The sequence below is a fragment of the Scyliorhinus torazame genome, chromosome 28 (genome assembly GCF_047496885.1).
Source record: "Scyliorhinus torazame isolate Kashiwa2021f chromosome 28, sScyTor2.1, whole genome shotgun sequence".
In the NCBI taxonomy this organism is placed as follows: Eukaryota; Metazoa; Chordata; class Chondrichthyes; order Carcharhiniformes; family Scyliorhinidae; genus Scyliorhinus; species Scyliorhinus torazame.
In genome coordinates this window covers 25,032,432-25,050,529 of record NC_092734.1, presented here as the reverse complement: position 1 = coordinate 25,050,529, position 18,098 = coordinate 25,032,432, and the positions used below count along the sequence as shown (strand labels likewise).

Sequence of the window (18,098 nt, the reverse complement as noted above, 5' to 3'; positions counted from 1 at the left end):
GAAACCGGAGCACCCGGAGGAAACCCACGCAGACACAGGGAGAATATTTGAATGAATATTTTTTTTAAATGCCAATGGGCTAAGTGAGTTAATAAATTGGGGATTTGAAGTGCCGGTGAATATTCATGGGAAGCCTCAAATGTGGAAATGCCCAGACAAAGTTAAGAATAAAGTTTGTGTTTGTGTTGAAAAAGCTCCTGATCCAAATCAGGCTGGTGGCATCGTGGGGTGGGTGAAGGAACATGGAAATGTGCAACACTGGAGAGGGGCTGGGACCTGGACTGGACTGGCAGAGGGGCAGCCAGGGTGGTAACACTGGCATGGGGCAATCGTTTAAAGAGTTTCCAACATTGACATTCCTGCAATAGCGCCACCTTCCATCAGGTCTCCCACACTGGGTGTGGAACCGGAGGGAGATGGTGACACTGAGAGGAATTCCCAGCATTATATCCCCCGACCTGCTTTATGCCTTGGCAAAAATGGGGCACGGAGATGAAATCGGTAAGATTGACCAGTTCTCCGGTCCATGGAGCCCACCCGCTGATATCCGTGATTCAGACAGACTATTTCCGCATTGCTGCAACACTCAGGGTGCAGCCTTCCAGCTCAAACCTCTCTGTCTCTCCCTCTCTCCTCTGACACTGTTCCCGGGGCTTTGTCACTCTCACTGTCTGCTGTACTGGATCCTTAAATCGAGGGTCTGCGAGTGCTTCACTGCCCCCCTCTCTCCCCCGCCCCACCCCTCTCTCTGCACCGCACCCCCCCCGCCCCCATCTCTGCACCGCCCCCCCCGCCCCCATCTCTGCACCGCCCCCCCCCATCTCTGCACCGCCCCCCCCATCTCTGCACCGCCCCCCCCGCCCCCATCTCTGCACCGCCCCCCCGCCCCCATCTCTGCACCGCCCCCCCGCCCCCATCTCTGCACCGCCCCCCCCGCCCCCATCTCTGCACCGCCCCCCTCTCTGCACCGCCCCCCCCCGCCCCATCTCTGCACCGCCCCCCCCGCCCCCATCACTGCACCGCCCCCCCATCTCTGCACCGCCCCCCTCTCTGCACCGCCCCCCCGCCCCCCTCTCTGCACCGCCCCCCCGCCCCCCTCTCTGCACCGCCCCCCCCGCCCCCCTCTCTGCACCGCCCCCCCCCGCCCCCCTCTCTGCACCGCCACCCCCCTCTCTGCACCGCCCTCCCCCGCCACCCTCTCTGCACCGCCCCCCCGCCACCCTCTCTGCACCGCCCCCCCGCCCCCCTCTCTGCACCACCCCCCCGCCCCCCTCTCTGCACCGCCCCCCCCCGCCCCCCTCTCTGCACCGCTACCCCCCCTCTCTGCACCGCCCTCCCCCGCCACCCTCTCTGCACCGCCCCCCCGCCCCCCTCTCTGCACCGCCCCCCCCGCCACCCTCTCTGCACCGCCCCCCCGCCCCCCTCTCTGCACCGCCCCCCTCTCTGCATCGCCCCCCCCCCGCCCCATTCTCTGCACCGCCCCCCGCGCCCCCCTCTCTGCACCGCCCCCCGCCCCCCTCTCTGCACCGCCCCCCCGCCCCCTCTCTGCACCGCCCCCCTCTCTGCACCGCCCCCCCCGCCCACCTCTCTGCACCGCCCCCCCCGCCCCCCTCTCTGCACCGCCCCCCCGCCCCCCTCTCTGCACCGCCCCCCCGCCCCCCTCTCTGCACCGCCCCCCCCCTCTGCATCGCCCCCCCGCCCCCTCTCTGCACCGCCCCCCTCTCTGCACCGCCCCCCGCGCCCCCCTCTCTGCACCGCCCCCCCTCTCTGCACCGCCCCCTCGCCCCCCTCTCTGCACCGCCCCCCCCGCCCCCCTCTCTGCACCGCCCCCCCGCCCCCCTCTCTGCACCGCCCCCCTCTCTGCATCGCCCCCCCCCGCCCCCTCTCTGCACCGCCCCCCTCTCTGCACCGCCCCCCCGCGCCCCCCTCTCTGCACCGCCCCCCTCTCTGCACGGCCCCCCCGCCCCCCTCTCTGCACTGCCCCCCCGCCCCCTCTCTGTACCGCCCCCCTCTCTGCACCGCCCCCCCGCCCCCCCCTCTGCACCACCCCCCCCGCCCCCTCTCTGCACCGCCCCCCTCTCTGCACCCCCCCGCCCCCTCTCAGCACCGCCCCCCCCGCCCACCTCTCTGCACCGCCCCCCCGCCCCCCTCTCTGCACCACCCCCCCTCTCTGCATCGCCCCCCCGCCCCCCTCTCTGCACTGCCCCCCCGCCCACCCTCTGCACCACCCCCCCGCCCCCTCTCTGCACCGCCCCCCTCTCTGCACCGCCCCCCCGCCCCCCTCTCAGAACCGCCCCCCCGCCCACCTCTCTGCACCGCCCCCCCCGCCCCCCTCTCTGCACCACCCCCCTCTCTGCACCGCCCCCCCGCGCCCCCCTCTCTGCACCGCCCCCCCGCCCCCCCTCTGCACCACCCCCCCCGCCCCCTCTCTGCACCGCCCCCCTCTCTGCACCGCCCCCCCGCCCCCCCCTCTGCACCGCCCCCCTCTCTGCACCGCCCCCCCGCCCCCTCTCTGCACCGCCCCCCTCTCTGCACCCCCCCGCCCCCCTCTCAGCACCGCCCCCCCCGCCCACCTCTCTGCACCGCCCCCCTCTCTGCACCACTCCCCTCTCAGCACCGCCCCCCCGCCCCCTCTCTGCACCGCCCCCCTCTCTGCACCCCCCCGCCCCCCTCTCAGCCCCGCCCCCCGCCCACCTCTCTGCACCGCCCCCCCCGCCCCCCTCTCTGCACCGCCCCCCCGCCCCCCTCTCTGCACCGCCCCCCCGCCCCCCTCTCTGCACCGCCCCCCCCGCCCCCCTCTCTGCACCGCCCCCCCCGCCACCCTCTCTGCCCCGCCCCCCGCGCCCCCTCTCTGCACCGCCCCCCCCGCCCCCTCTCTGCACCGCCCCCCCGCCCCCTCTCTGCCCCGCCCCCCTGGCCCCCTCTGCACCGCCCCCCCGCCCCCCCTCTCTGCACCGCCCCCCCGCCCCCTCTCTGCACCGCCCCCCCGCCCCCCTCTCTGCACCGCCCCCCCGCCCCCTCTCTGCACCGCCCCCCCGCACCCCTCTCTGCACCGCCCCCCCTCTGTGCACCGCCCCCCTCTCTGCACCGCCCCCCCGCCCACCTCTCTGCACCGCCTCCCCGCCCCCCTCTCTGCACCGCCTCCCCGCCCCCCTCTCTCTGCACCGCCCCCCCTCTCTGCACCGCCCCCCCGCCCCCCTCTCTGCACCGCCCCCCCTCTCTGCACCGCCCACCTCTCTGCACCGCCCCCCTCTCTGCACCGCCCCCCGTACCCCTCTCTGCACCGCCCCCCTCTCTGCACCACCCCCCTCTCTGCACCGCCCCCCTCTCTGCACCCCCGCCCCCTCTCTGCACCGCCCCCGCCCCCCTCTCTGCACCGCCCCCCTCTCTGCACCGCCTCCCCCCCTCTCTCTGTACCACCCCCCTCCCTCTGCACTGACCCTCCCGTCCCCCGCCCCCCCCCGTCACCCTCCTCTCCCCGTCCCCTCCTACCCTCTCCCCGTCCCCCTCCTCTCCCCGTCCCCCTCCTCTCCCCGTCCCCCTCCTCTCCCCGTCCCCCTCCCCTCCCCGTCCCCCTCCTCTCCCCGTCCCCCTCCTCTCCCCGTCCCCCTCCTCTCCCCGTCCCCCTCCTCTCCCCTTCCCCTCCTCTCCCCTTCCCCTCCTCTCCCCGTCCCCCTCCTCTCCCCGTCCCCCTCCTCTCCCCGTCCCCCTCCTCTCCCCGTCCCCCTCCTCACCCCATCCCCTCCGCTCCTCCCCCCTCCCCCCCCCCGATTTGTGAGCAATAAATCACCGTAATCTTTTTTAGCTGAAAGTTGGCGGAAAATTACATTCCCAGAAATTCATTCACAGCTTGGTATTTAACGCCCTGTTGAAACCTGCACAGGTGATTCAGAGGTCGTGATGAAGCAGACTGAGGGTGGCACTATTCTGCGAAGCGCAAGGAGAGTTTGAATAAGTTTGTGTAATTTTTGGTAGCTCCGAGGAATTGCTGCCGATCTAAAAGTTTACATTGTTTGGTGTCAGCAGGGAAATCAGGAGAGAATAAACACAACCAGTTTGAGAACATGATCAGATTCTCATTGTACTAAGTTACAAATGACTAAATAGTACTTGTATTATTAAACTCAAAACAAGCAAACATTATAACAGCTTTAACCATATCACTTAGAATCACATCTCGTTTAAACCCCATGAGATCTGAATGAAGTTCTCTCACACAGATGTGAGGGAATGCATCTGAACTGACGCAGTCCATTATGTACCATCATGCTTTTCAATAATCAGATTTAAGGGGGAGATGGTTGGTATAAGGGTAGTGTTATTGAACTAAATAATCCAGAGGCCTCGGCCGAAGGTCTGGGGTTCAAATCCCACCTCACATAATCTGGCGGAATTTAAATTTATTTTTATAAAATCAGGAATTGAAAACTAGTTTCAGTAACGTTGACCGTGGCGACCATCATCGATTGTTGTTTTTAAAAAAAACATCTGGGGGGCACGTTAGCACAGTGTTAGCACTGTTACTTCACAGCTCCTGGGTCCCAGGTTCGATACCCGGATTGGGTCACTGTCTGTGCGAGAGGAGTCTGCACGTTCTCCCCGTGTGTGCGTGAGTTTCCTCCGGGTGCTCCGGTTTCCTCCCACAGTCCAAAGATGTGCAGGTTAGGTGGATTGGCCATCTAAATTGTCGCGTAGTGTCCAACAAGGCAAGGTAGGGTTAGAACATAGACCATAGAACAGTACAGCACAGAACAGGCCCTTCGGCCCTCGATGTTGTGCCGAGCTTTGTCCGAAACTAAGATCAAGCTATCCCACTCCCTGTCATTCTGGTGTGCTCCATGTGCCTATCCAATAACCGCTTGAAAGTTCCTAAAGTGTCTGACTCCACTATCACAGCAGGCAGTCCATTCCACACCCTAACCACTCTCTGAGCAAAGAACCTACCTCGATCATCCCTCCTATATCTCCCACCCCGAACTTTATAGTTATGCCCCCTTGTAACAGCTACATCCACCCAAGGAAATAGTCTCTGAACGTCCACTCTATCTATCCCCCTCATCATCTTATAAACCTCTATTAAGTCGCCTCTCATCCTCCTTCACTCCAAAGAGAAAAGCCCAAGCTCCCTCAACCTTTCCTCATAAGACCTACCCTCCAATCCAGGCAGCATCCTGGTAAATCTCCTTTGCACCCTTTCCAATGCTTCCACATCCTTCCTATAGTGAGGTGACCAGAACTGCACACAATACTCCAAATGTGGTCTCACCAGGGTCCTGTACATTTGCAGCATAACCCCACGGCTCTTAAACTCAAGCCCCCTGTTAATAAACGCTAACACACTATAGGCCTTCTTCACGGCTCTATACACTTGAGTGGCAATCTTCAGAGATCTGTGGACATGAACCCCAAGATCTCTCTGTTCCTCCACATTCCTCAGAACCCTGCCGTTGACCCTGTAATCCGCATTCAAATTTGTCCTACCAAAATGAATCACCTCACACTTCTCAGGGTTAAACTCCATCTGCCATTTTTCGGCCCAGCTCTGCATCCTATCAATGTCTCTTTGCAGCCTATAACAGCCCTCCACCTCATCCACTACTCCACCAATCTTGGTGTCATCAGCAAATTTACTGACCCACCCTTCAGCCCCCTCCTCCAAGTCATTTATAAAAATCACAAATAGCAGAGGACCCAGCACTGATCCCTGTGGTACACCGCTGGTAACTGGTCTCCAGTCTGAAAATTTTCCATCCACCACCACCCTCTGTCTTCTATGTGATAGCCAGTTACTTATCCAATTGGCCAAATTTCCCTCTATCCCACACCTCCTTACTTTCATCATGAGCCGACCATGGGGAACCTTATCAAACGCCTTACTGAAATCCATGTATACGACATCAACTGCTCTACCTTCATCTACACACTTAGTTACCGCCTCAAAGAATTCAATCAAATTTGTGAGGCAAGACTTACCCTTCACAAATCCGTGTTGACTATCCCGGATTAAGCTGCATCTTTCCAAATGGTCATTAATCCTATCACTCAGGACCTTTTCCATTAACTTACCAACCACCGAAGTAAGACTAACCGGCCTACAACTACCAGGGTCATTCCTATTCCCTTTCGTGAACAGAGGAACAACATTCACCACTCTCCAGTCCTATGGCACTATCCCCGTGGACAGTGAGGACCCAAAGATCAAAGCCAAAGGTTCTGCAATCTCATCCCTTGCCTCCCAAAGAATCCTAGGATATATCCCATCTGGCCCAGGGGACTTGTCAACCCTCAGGTTTTTCAAAATTGCTAATACATCTTCCCTCAGAACATCTGGTTGCAGGGATAGGGTGGAGGTACTGACTTAAGTACAAGGGCGGGTGGTGACTCGATGGGCCGAATGGCCTCCATCTGCACTGTAAATTCTATGATTCTATGGTTCGCTGATGCCCCTTCAGGGAAGGATGGCCTGGCCTACATTTGATTCCAGACCCACAGCAATGTGGTTGCGTCTTAACTGCCCTCGGGAATGGCCTAGTGGGCCGCTCAGTTCAAGAGCAATTAGGGATGGATAACAAATGCTGGGCCTCGCCAGTGACACCACCACCCCACGGAAGAATCAGAAATGAATTATTGGAACAATTATCTGCTGTTACCTGATTTCAGCAGCTACGGCAACGAGCTTGCTTCCCCTGCGCTATTCAGTGGGCAATCTGATGGGTACTCCCTCTTGTTTACTCTCCAGGGACTCCTGTTGTGAAAGTGCATGTCCCTGCAAAAACATTGGCATCAGGTGATGTTTTGAAGTTTGTGTGTGTGTAGAAAAATCCACCTGACCTTGCATTTCTGAAACAAATAGTATTTTAATTTTGGGAGCCATCTATTGTGGCATCTAAACTGTTGAATCATCAGTTGAATGTTCACCATTCTGGTTTCCTAACTCTGTACATTCCCAGCACGCCCAAGTACGCTTTGTGAAGCATGTTACCCAGGAGGCCTCCTGATTCTTCTCCCAATATTTTACTTTGCAGTGCTTGCCGATGCCAATTTCCCAACTTCCTCAGTGTGTCGCTCTGGCCCTACTGAAATACGAGTTGACGGTGAGCATCACTTTCAGTAAAGGTTTCTTAAAAACTGTTAACATCGTCGGAAATAGCAAACCTCTTGCTGTCAGGTATCCCTGTAGTCTTAGCGAAAGTAAAATGGCCGCCCAACCTGGGAGGACAATCAGTGAAAATGCTGTTGGACCTCTGGTTACCATTCCAGTTGTTGTTATAACTGGACGGGAAGATCACAGAATGGAACCCTGGCTCAAAAGATGGTAACTTTTACTTTCTTTTAATAAGGAATGAAGGAACAGAGTCGCAGGACCGCTACTTAGTTGTAATAACAAGGAAAACCCATTTATTAAACATGAAACGATGGATTATTGTAATATACACACATATATTGTGTGTATTACTGTTTAGCTGTTTAGCACAGGGCTAAATCGCTGGCTTTTAAAGCAGACCGAGGCAGGCCAGCAGCATGGTTCAATTCCCATACCAGCCTCCCCGAACAGGCGCCGGAAATGTGTCGACTAGGGGCTTTTCACAGTAACTTCATTTGAAGCCTACTTGTGACAATGAGCGATTTTCATTTCATTTCATATATTAGCGTAACAAATACACACATTTTATGATTAACATGGATTACAAAGTATATTTTGAGCTACAATGGTCCCATTAACACATTGATGGCGCGATCTTCCAAAAGGGAACAAAGCCCCATTTAGCAGTGCCGAGAAACTCATGGCTAATCAACGCGACTCACTTTGAATAAGGGGCCTGATCGGGGAATGCGTGGTCAAGGCCGCACACAGCCCCGTTTTTTACCCTGGGGAGCTCTGCTCGCCAGCACTCCCCATTGGAGTGAGAGATCGGGATTGTGCCCCAGCACCCACACCAGGCAATCCCAGCCCGATCACACACGTGCAAAACAAATGCCAGCTTGGCACCTCACCTGTGCCAGGCTGGTACCCAGGTGGCACCACCCTACCCAAAGGGCATGCAGCTGGGGGCCGCTGATCCCTTGGAGACCCCACAAGCCCCATTCTGTCTGGTTCCTGTTTGTGGGGCCCAGCACCGAACAGCACTTGCCTAAGGTCTCTGAGCTGACAGGATTGAATCCCAAAGCCTCAGGTACCTTGGGAATCTGCACATCAGAGTGAGGCTTACTGCCTTGCTCTAATATGCAGATTTTCCAAATGGTGATCCCACCCATTGTGGGCGGGAATCACCTCACAATGTATGCTGAAATTGCGTTGAATCTCACAAGGCACTGCAAGCCAGGTAGATCCCGGGAGCGGGGTTTCCCGGCTTTCAACGGCCACGCTGCCCTGCAGCGAGTTGCTTTCCTGGCACAGGGTAGCCGAAGGATCAGCCCCATAGTCCCTTTTAAGCATATGGGCTGACTGTGGTAAGACACACCCCTCTCTGAATCCAGGTCAGTGTCTGTGGATTTCTCCCCCAATTCCCCCCAGATGATTCTTATACCATGAGCCACCTTGTCTCTGAATTCCAGACTCCACACGGCTGATTTCAAATTCCGCTTTCAAAAGTCACACTTTCAAATCTTTTTTAAATGATGCTCTCCCTCCGCTGCTTCCAACCAAGTTTCACTTTCAGGGTTTACACCTCTGCCTTCAGGTTTCGTTTGTGTTAAACGCTTTTACACAAACTCTGAACTCACAAACAAGAAGGATTTAGACTTAAATGTGGGTGGCATGATTGGGATATTTGCAGGTGCCACAAAAATTGGCCATGTAGTTGATAGTGAAGAGGGTGGCAATCGACTCCAGAGTGACACCAATGGTTTGGTTCAGTGAGCCAAGAAGTGGCAAATGGAATTCAATCTGGAGAAGTGTGAGGTAATGCATTTGAGGAGGACAGACAAAGCAAGGGAACTCTCAATAAATGGGAAGATTTTGAGAGGGTTTGAGGAAGTGAGAGATCTTGAAGCGCATGTGCACAGGTCCCTGAAGGTGGCAGAACACAAGATCAAGAGAGCAGATGGAATGATTTCCTTTAGTGGGCGAGGTGTTGAATACCAAAGCCGGGATGCAATGATGGAACTGGATAAGACTCTGGTTAGGCCACAGCTGGAATTTTGTGTACAGTTCTGGTCACCACAGGAAGGTCACAATTGCTCTGGAGAGAATGCAGAGGAGATTTACAAGAACGTTTCCAGGGCTTGAAAATTGCAGCTATGAGGAGAGATTCGGCAGGCTAGGGTCGTTTTCCTTAGAAAAGAGGATGCTAAGGGGTGACCTAATTGAAGTGTACAAAATGATGCCGTGCCTGGATAAGATAGACTGGAATGACTTTCTTCCCCCCCTTAGCCGAAGGGGCAATTACCAGGGGGCATAGATTTAAGGTGGTTGATAGAAGGATTAGAGGGATTGTGAGGAAAAACCTTTTTACCCAGAGGGTGGTGGGAGTCAGGAATTCACTGCTTAAGTTGGTGGTCTCGGCTGAATTGCTCAAGTCATTTAAAAGGTACCAAAGTGCTGGAATGTGCAAGACTATAGACCAGGTGCTGGAAAATGAGTGGCTAGGTTTTTTTTCTCCTTTTTGACCCGTGCAGAAATGATGGGCTGAATGTCCTATTTCTGTTCCCGAACTGCTCTGTGACTCCACCATGAGTATGATGCTCCTTTGAGTTTGATTGAAGTTTCTTGTAAGCAATCATCAAATGCTCTGAGAAATTCCAGGTTTCTACCATTCATCACGTTACCCGAAACCTCTAATTCTGTTCAGTATTTAATGTATTCTGTCATAGATACATACCACCTCTCTCTCATAAATTGGCTTTGGTTGACTGGACGGGGGTTGATTTTCAATTGCTTTGTTTATAACAGAGAAGCTTTAGATATGTTTGAGCCTCCTGCGAGCGTTCCTGCATCCTTTGGCAAAAGACCAGTCTGCATCTGAATCTTTCATCATTTAATTTGGTACTTTTAAAAATGTGATGGGAAGTAAGGACAGTGAAGTCACAATTGTGGTTAAAAACCCTCCTTTGAACAAGGGTATCGGCTAAACGTAGGTGGCGTTTTCTCATGTAACACGGTCGAACTTCTGCAACGTGTGTCTGACAGGGCAATATGTTCGAAGGTCTTTGTCGTGTTATTCACCCTGGGGTAACACGGACTGCAACACGATGCAGATAAACGATAACGCATACACCAAACGTAGGCGTTGGTTCAATAAAGATTTATTGAACTTCTGTAACAAAACACACAGCTGCCTGTGGGTTGACTCTCTACTACTCTAAGAAAACTAACTCTAACTATCTAGGCCAGGCTAGCTCTGATCCACGTGGAGAAGGTGTTGATTGATCTGAACACCCTGACTGTAACTACAGTTGTCACCAGTGGACAGAGGTGGAGTGCTGATGCCTCGTGTGTTTTATAGTTGGAAGGCCCCCTCTGGTGTTCTGTCTGGTGATTGGTTGTGTTCTGTTCTGTATGTTGATTGGCTCACCTGGGTGTCTGTCACTGCCTGCTTTTACCTCATGGTGCGTATGGGCGCATATTATGACAGTCTTGAGAGGTCACTTAAGTCCAGAACCAATGGTGGTGGAGCCACCATCATCTGACAGATTGAGTGGTGCACTGGGGGCTCTAGATAGCAAATCCACTTCTGTTGAAGTTACAGGGGTTTTGTGAAGGAGAGTTTCATTTGTCAGTTTTATTTCTTTCGTGGGATGTGGGCGTCGCTGGGGAGAGCAGCATTTGTTGCCCGTCCCTAATTGCCCTCGAGAAGGTGGCGGTGAACTGCCTTCTCGAACCGCTGCAGTCCCTGTGATATAGGTACACCCACAGTGCTGTTAGCGAAGGAGTTCCAGGATTCTGACCCAGCGACAGTGAAGGAACGGCCGATATATTTCCAAGTCAGGGTGGTGAGCGTCTCGGATGGGAACTTACAGGTGGTGGTGTTCCCATGTGTCTGCTTCCCTTGTCATTTTAGGTGGTGATGGGTTTGGAAATTATAATAATTGTACATGTATCAGATTTGTGTTCGATTTGCATATCGCCCTATCTTCCCCCGGTAATCAACCAATGCACCATTACCATTTCCCACACTAGCTACCCCTCTGGTCACTGATTTATCATGGAAGTGTCCAATTGGTGCTTAAACTTTGGCAGTTGAGCTATTTACCTGCAGTCAGTAAAATGCCTGAAACTTTTTCACTTAGGTTGCTGAGGGGTTTCAGAGGTGCTGTGCTTATTTAAATGATTATTCATACAGTGTTCAGCCACTAGATGGTGTCCTTCCACAGGGGAGGGTGGGTTTGCCACCTATTGCTGTCATACCTTGTTACCAGGTGTAGATTTAGCAGGATTCAGGAGGAAGTGCATTCTCTTCTTGTTCCAGCTGCATCACTTTACCTCGTGCATGTCCGCTACACATCCATAGCAAGCCTATGAAGGTTACTGCCGTACCGCGTTGACACCATAAATTAAGAAGGACTATGTGTGATATTAGTTTATGCATGGGTTAGGGGGTTTTGTGGCACAATGGTCGTGTCCTCCATCTCTGAACCCAGAAGCTTTGGGTTCAGGTCTAACACCCGGACTTGTTGGCCACAGAAGGAAAGTAACGTGTTCAATAATCAGCTCGGAAATCCTTCCACCACTTCCCCCACTAATTCCTCCAAAGGGCAAAACAGTGAGTGTGAAAAAGTGCTTTAAAGCATGAGTGGGTTAAAGCTTTTGTTCAGTTAGAGAGGCAGAGCTGGGAATTAACAATCATTTCTGACTTGGGCAGATAAGTGGCAAATGGCATTCGGGCCACACAAGTGCCAGACCATCTCCAACCAGAATCAAACCATCTCCCCATGACATTCAATGGTATTACCATCACTGCATCCCCACATTCAACATCCAGGGTGTTACCATTGATCAGAAATTGAACTGGACCAGCAATATCAATAATGTGGCTACAAGAGCAGGTCAGAGGCTTGGAATTCTGTGGTGTGTAACTCAACCTCCTGACTCCCCAAAGCTCGTCCACCATGTACAAGGCACAAGTCAGGAGCGTGATGGATGAGTGCAGCTCCAACAACAATCAACAAGCTTAACACCATCCAGGACAAACTGCCTGCTTGATTGGCACCACTGCCATCGCAATGAACATTCATTCCCTCCAGCACCGACGTGGAATGACAGCACTGTATACCACCTACAAGATGTACTGCAGCAACTCACCAACATTCCTTCAGCAGGACCTTCCAAGCCCGCATAGTCAGACAACGGCAGCAGATGCATGGGAACACCACCAATTGCAAGTTCTCCTCTAAGTCACTTCACTCACCATCCTGACTATATCACCATTCCTTCACTGCTGCTCGATCAAAATCCTGGAACTCCCTCCCTAACAGCACTGTGGGTATACCTACACCCCATGGTAACACGCCGTACCAGCCTCCCCGAACAGGCGCCGGAATGTGGCGACTAGGGGCTTTTCACAGTAACTTCATTTGAAGCCTACTTGTGACAATAAGCGCTTTTCATTTCATTCATGGGCTGCAGCGATTCCAGAAGGTGGCTCACCCCCATTTTCTCAAGGGTATTTAGGGATGGGCAACAAATGCCGCCCTAGCCGGTGATGCATACAAGCTTGAGAAAGAATTTTAAAAACACAAATTGCAGGGGAATTTGCATCGCCCCACCCATAGCTTCATGTAAACAACATCTCACATTTTACCACCTGTGATTTCGATAAACCTGCTGCACTTTTTTACATCAATTGCTCATTAAACTAGCCATAAAAGTTAAGTCTAACAATTAACAGTGTAAGTACCCTTTTAATAATGTAATATTTGTTAACAATTGTCAAACAATCCCTCTTGCCCAAAAAGTGAACAATCATAAGCATGAGATTCAGTCCGTCAGGTTGCAAATTGTTTTAGAAGGTCTTAGCGATGTAACATTCCTCCTTTTTGTTTCTTATTCTTCCTTCCTGCCTCAGACGGATATAGTTAGGCTGAGAGATTGGGCCAAAATTTGGCAGATGGAGTTTAATGTAGGTAAGTGTGAGGTTATCCATTTTGGATGAAAAAAATAGAAAGGCAAATAATTATCTAAATGGAAAGCGGATTCAAGGTGCGTCTGGGCAGAGGGATCTGGGAGTCTTTGTTCATGAATCGCAGAAAGTCGGTGTGCAGGTACAGCATGTAATTAACAAGGCAAACGGAATGTTCGCGTTTATTGCAAAAAGACAGGAGTATAAAAGTAAAGAAGTATTTTTGCAATTGTATAGGGTGTTGGTGAGACCACATCCAGAGCATCATGTTCAGTTTTGGTCTCCTTATTTGAGGAAGGATGTGGTGGCAATGGAAGCCGTTCAGAGGATGTTCACCAGATTGATTCCGGGGATGAAAGGGTTGACGTATGAGGAGAAATTAAACAGTTTGGGCTTATACTCGCTGGTGTTTAGAGGGGATCTGATCGAAGTATATAAAATATTAAATGGATTGATAAAGTAAACGTAGACCAAATGTTCCCTCTTCGGGACAAATCTAGAACGCGAGGTCATGGATGTAGGTTGAGAGGCGGTAGATGTTGAACTGAGATGAGGAGGAACTACTTCTCGCAGAGGGTGAACTCGCTGCCCCATAGTGCGGTGGAGTCTGAGTCATTAAGTGGTTTCAAGGAAGAGATAGATATATTTTTGATTAAAAATGGGTTAAAGGAATATGGGGAACAGGTGGTGAGGGGGGGGGGATTTGTGACCAGGAAGAGATCAATCGTGATTTGATTGTATGGTGGAGCAGGCTCAAAGGATTGAATTACCTACTTCTGCTCCTAAGTCTATGTTCCTATATCACCTTCTCGCTTTGTCCTAATTTTTTCCCCTCCTTTTATTTCTGTACCTGATTTGATACTGCATTTAGCTACTCCAATTCACCCTCCTTCTCAGTCATTGGTCCTATTGTTTGTAGAGATCCCAGCCCGGTTGTCCTTGCTACACCATTCTCAGCTCACGCTTGCCGCAACTTTCTAGTCAAAAGAAAATGTTGACCTGACCGTGCGCAAACAGGTCTTACGAATGGGGAAAACTGCAGGATACCCCACTCTGGCATAATGCAGCCCAATTCCTTCTCCAAGTGCTGGTCTTTCCCTGATGGACAGTTAAAATTGGACCAGAGAAGGTTAACGTGCTTATGGAGGGACAGCAGGGTGGAAGGTTTAGTTTTTGCCCTGAGGTAAGAGTTAGTTCAGGAAGAATGAAATGAAATGAAAATGAAAATCGTTTATTGCCACAAGTAGGTTTCAAATGAAGTTACTGTGAAAAGCCCCTAGTCGCCACATTCCGGCGCCTGTTCGTGGAGGCTGGTACGGGAATTGAACCATGCTGCTGGCCTGCCTTGTTCTGCTTTCAAAGCCAGCGACTTAGCCCTGTGCTAAACAGCCCCGCACCCAATGTGCTGAATGGCTGCCTCCTCAACAATAAATAATTTGGATTTTGCTCTGCAACCAGTCACTTGGAGGTATAGACTGTTAAATGAGAGGCTGTTGAAGTTTTTCACCATGTACCCATCAGGTCAAGTGCAAGAATGCCAAATTTCAGTTTATCTATACCCCTGCGATCGTTTGAAATTTGGCATTCTTGTGTTTGTCCTGGTGAGTGCAAGACAAAAAGCTTCGGCAACCTGTCTCTTTTTTCAGCAATATTTTTTAACATGAGAACCATGGTGACTGCTCTTCAAAAGTACATCATTGGTTGGAAAGTGTTTTGGGAAATCACGAGGTTGTGGAAAGCACTATGCGAATACGAGTTCTTCCTGAATTGTGGTACAGATCTGTCATAGCTGGAAAAGCCAGTCATCCAATAAACTCATTCTCTTCCCAATTACACCCACAATTAGCACTGTTAACTCACATTCTATAATTGCCTCAGGAAGCAGGAACAAGATATTAAGACTCTCCGATGCCCCCACTCTACTCCAATCAATGCATTTAATGCTGACCAGTTCCTTGTCCAGATATGACCTCCTTGGTCTCAGGAACATGGACATCAATGCCCATTTTTATAAGGGCCATAAGACATAGGAGCAGAAGTAGGCCATTCGGCCCGTCGAGTCTGCTTTGCCATTCAATCATGGCTGATATGTTTCTCGCCCCCATTCTCCTACCTTCTCCCTTTAACCCCGATCCACTTATTAATTAAGAACCTATCTATCTCTGTCTTAAAGACACTCAGTGACTTGGAATCTACAGACTTCTGCGGCAAAGAGTTCCACAGATTCCTCGCCCTCTTGCTGAAGAAATTCCTCCTCATCTTTGTTTTAAAGGATCATCCCTTCAGTCTGAGACTGCACCCCGGGTTCTAGTTTTTCCTACTAGTGGAAACATCCTCTCCACGTCCACTCGATCCAGGCCTCTCAGTATCTTGTAAATTTTAGTGAGACTCCCCACTCATCTTTGTTAACTCCGTCGGGTACAGACCCAGGGCTGGATTCTCCAATTCTGCGGCCATGTCCGCAGGATGGGTCTGGTCTTACGACCAAAAGGTCGGCGCCACCCCCGCTCCGCCTGGTGGGGGGCTAGCCGCCTGGTGGGAGACTCGCCCCCAGCTTTACCTGTTGATACGGACGCAGAATGGCCGGGTCCGTGGCTGTGCATGTGACCTTTTGTAATAGGTAGTTAATTGATATTGTTTTGTTTCCTTCAAATAGGCCTCAAAATTCCAGAGCTGCTCAAGGCCATTCTGAAACTCTTCCCACTGGACACATATGTCAGCTTCCCAGTAAGTTTTGCTATTATGTGTACCAAAAGATTCAGACGATCTCAAATCTCTTATTGATCCCAGACCTGTGTGTAGGTATGCTGTTTGTGGGATCAACACCAAAGTCAACAAAGGGCAGTACCGGGGTACGAGCTGCCGTGTATACTTTTGGCATTGATTTTTCCGAAGTCATGCACTTCACACAATGCCAATTTCCGGGATCGGCAGTGGAATTACACACCCGCCGCGATTTAGCGGCCCCGTTGATCGCAGGCGCGAAATCCCATAATGGGCGCTCTATCTCACGAGCGACCGATAACGTGATTTAAATATCCATTCACCTCTCGGATCTCGGTTCCAATACAATGTGAACAATTGGGATAAAGGTTTCATTTGTCTGCTGTTGCAAGGGTTCTAACTTCTTCATATAACTTTAAACTTGGCGGGCGGAGATGTACAAAACTGGCTCGATCTGCTATCAGTGAAAACCTCCGGGGCCAGAACACAGCTAATGTAAGCAGTGATGAAAATGTTAGACTGGCACGATAGAGGATGTTCCTCTAAGGCTGAGGTGGAGGCCTATTGTTCGGACAGATTAGACAGAGTTTTATTCCAACTCTCGCTGTTCCATAGAAGTTAGATAACATTTCATAGAATCACTACAGTGCAGAAGGAGGCCATTCAGCCCATCGAGCCTGCACCGTCCCTCCGAGCGAACACCCTACCGTGGCCCATGCCCTCACCCTATCCCCAACTAACTTTTATGGATAATTTAGCATGGCTAATCCACATAAGCTGCACATCTTTGGACTGTTGAAATGAAAAAATGAAATGAAAATCGCTTATTGTCACAAGTAGGCTTCAAATGAAGTTACTGTGAAAAGCCCCTAGTCGCCACATTCCGGCGCCTGTTCGGGGAGGCTGGTACGGGAATTGAACCATGCTGCTGGCCTGCCTTGGTCTGCTTTCAAAGCCAGCGATTTAGCCCAGTGTGCTAAACCAGCCCCTGTTGGAGGAAACCCATGCAGACACGGGGAGAAAGTGCAAATTCCACACAGTCACCCGCGGCCAGAATCTAAGTCGGAATCTAAGCAGTGCTAACCGCTGTGTCACCATGCCTACAGAGTCACTAGATAGTGACCAAGTGAGGAAACCCTTCTGATACTTTTCCACTTGCTTTTCCACGTGGAATTAAGGCCAGGTTTATACTCTAGTTGGAGCACTGTCATTAACCAGTCTTGTATAGGCGTAGTAGTTGAACCTTGAGTTTTAATGGCTCAACTCTATGCTGGACAGTTCCCACTAAACCACGTGAAGTGCTGAAAGTTAGTTCTCTAGCTGCCCCAAATCTATTTGTGTTATAAATAGGATTCGTTAAGCAGAAAGGAAGGGGTTAAATATCTTGCACGCATGCCTCCATTTCTTGCTTTTTTGACAAACATTACTGATACTAATGGATTTTCTGCAGAGTGCAATTAAACCGCTACTAAATATAAAACAGATGTTTGAACTCTTGCGTGGATACAGGCTTGACAGTAAAGTGGGGCGCCTTGTCATATCATCTCACTGCTGCTGGCTTTGTAGACCCCAATTAATGATCAATGATTCTTACTGCAGAACGGGGCACTTGTTGTAATTGCTTCCCCCGCCCCCCCACCCACCCCCAGCCTCCCCACCCACCCCCAGCCTCCCCCACCTCGGCACAGATGTAAACACATCTTGTCTGAAGTGTTTATTTAGCAGCCCACTCCAACCTCCCCCCCCCCCCCCGTTTGTTCTGTATCCCCCGTTTGTGTTCGTCAAAAAGGACAAATGGTGCTTCAGTGTTGGACGATCATGTGAGCTGTCACTTTCCTTGTGGATTTAATTTAACCAGACGTTGGTGCTTAATTAAACTGTAATATACTGCAGTCGGTCACCTTGGGCGCTCGGGCATATCATTACGGGGCAACAGGCAGGTTAAGGTACTGAGGTTTGAAATGCCACATCACCATTAATGTCATTGACATTCCGGCTAATTATCTTGGGATTTAGCAATGTAGCGCATGGTACTCCTAATTTGTCAGAACCATCCATCTAATTGCAGGGAGGCCGCCCAGACTACAACTGTGCATTCCTTCCTGGTTACAACCTATTCTACTTGTTTACTAGGATGCGATAGAGAAATCCAGCAAATACAACTCCAGCTTCTGCCTCCATATCCCTGCACCATGGTCACAATCTCTGCACCCTCAGCATTGGCTCTACCGCCCTCAGCTGTTTCTCTCAGGATTGCAAATATGGCACTGTATTTGATGCCAAGTTGAGGTTCTGAGCCTGTCCCTCCGCCGACTC

At 51.9% G+C, this 18,098-nt stretch overlaps 1 protein-coding gene across 3 annotated transcripts in view; it reads left to right on the top strand.

The window, feature by feature from the left end:
- The first annotated feature begins 380 nt into the window (after positions 1-380).
- fuom (fucose mutarotase) overlaps positions 381-18,098 on the top strand; it is a 138,991-nt gene continuing 121,273 nt past the window's right edge. For 2 of the 3 annotated variants that reach the window (XM_072491671.1, XM_072491673.1), the window contains exons 1-3: positions 381-501; positions 7,026-7,094; positions 15,715-15,785. In XM_072491671.1, coding sequence (XP_072347772.1) covers positions 417-501; positions 7,026-7,094; positions 15,715-15,785 — 225 coding nt within the window. In that variant the 5' untranslated portion in view covers positions 381-416. The remainder of the gene's footprint in view (positions 502-7,025; positions 7,095-15,714; positions 15,786-18,098) is intronic. The other variant, XM_072491674.1, reaches the window with a different exon arrangement.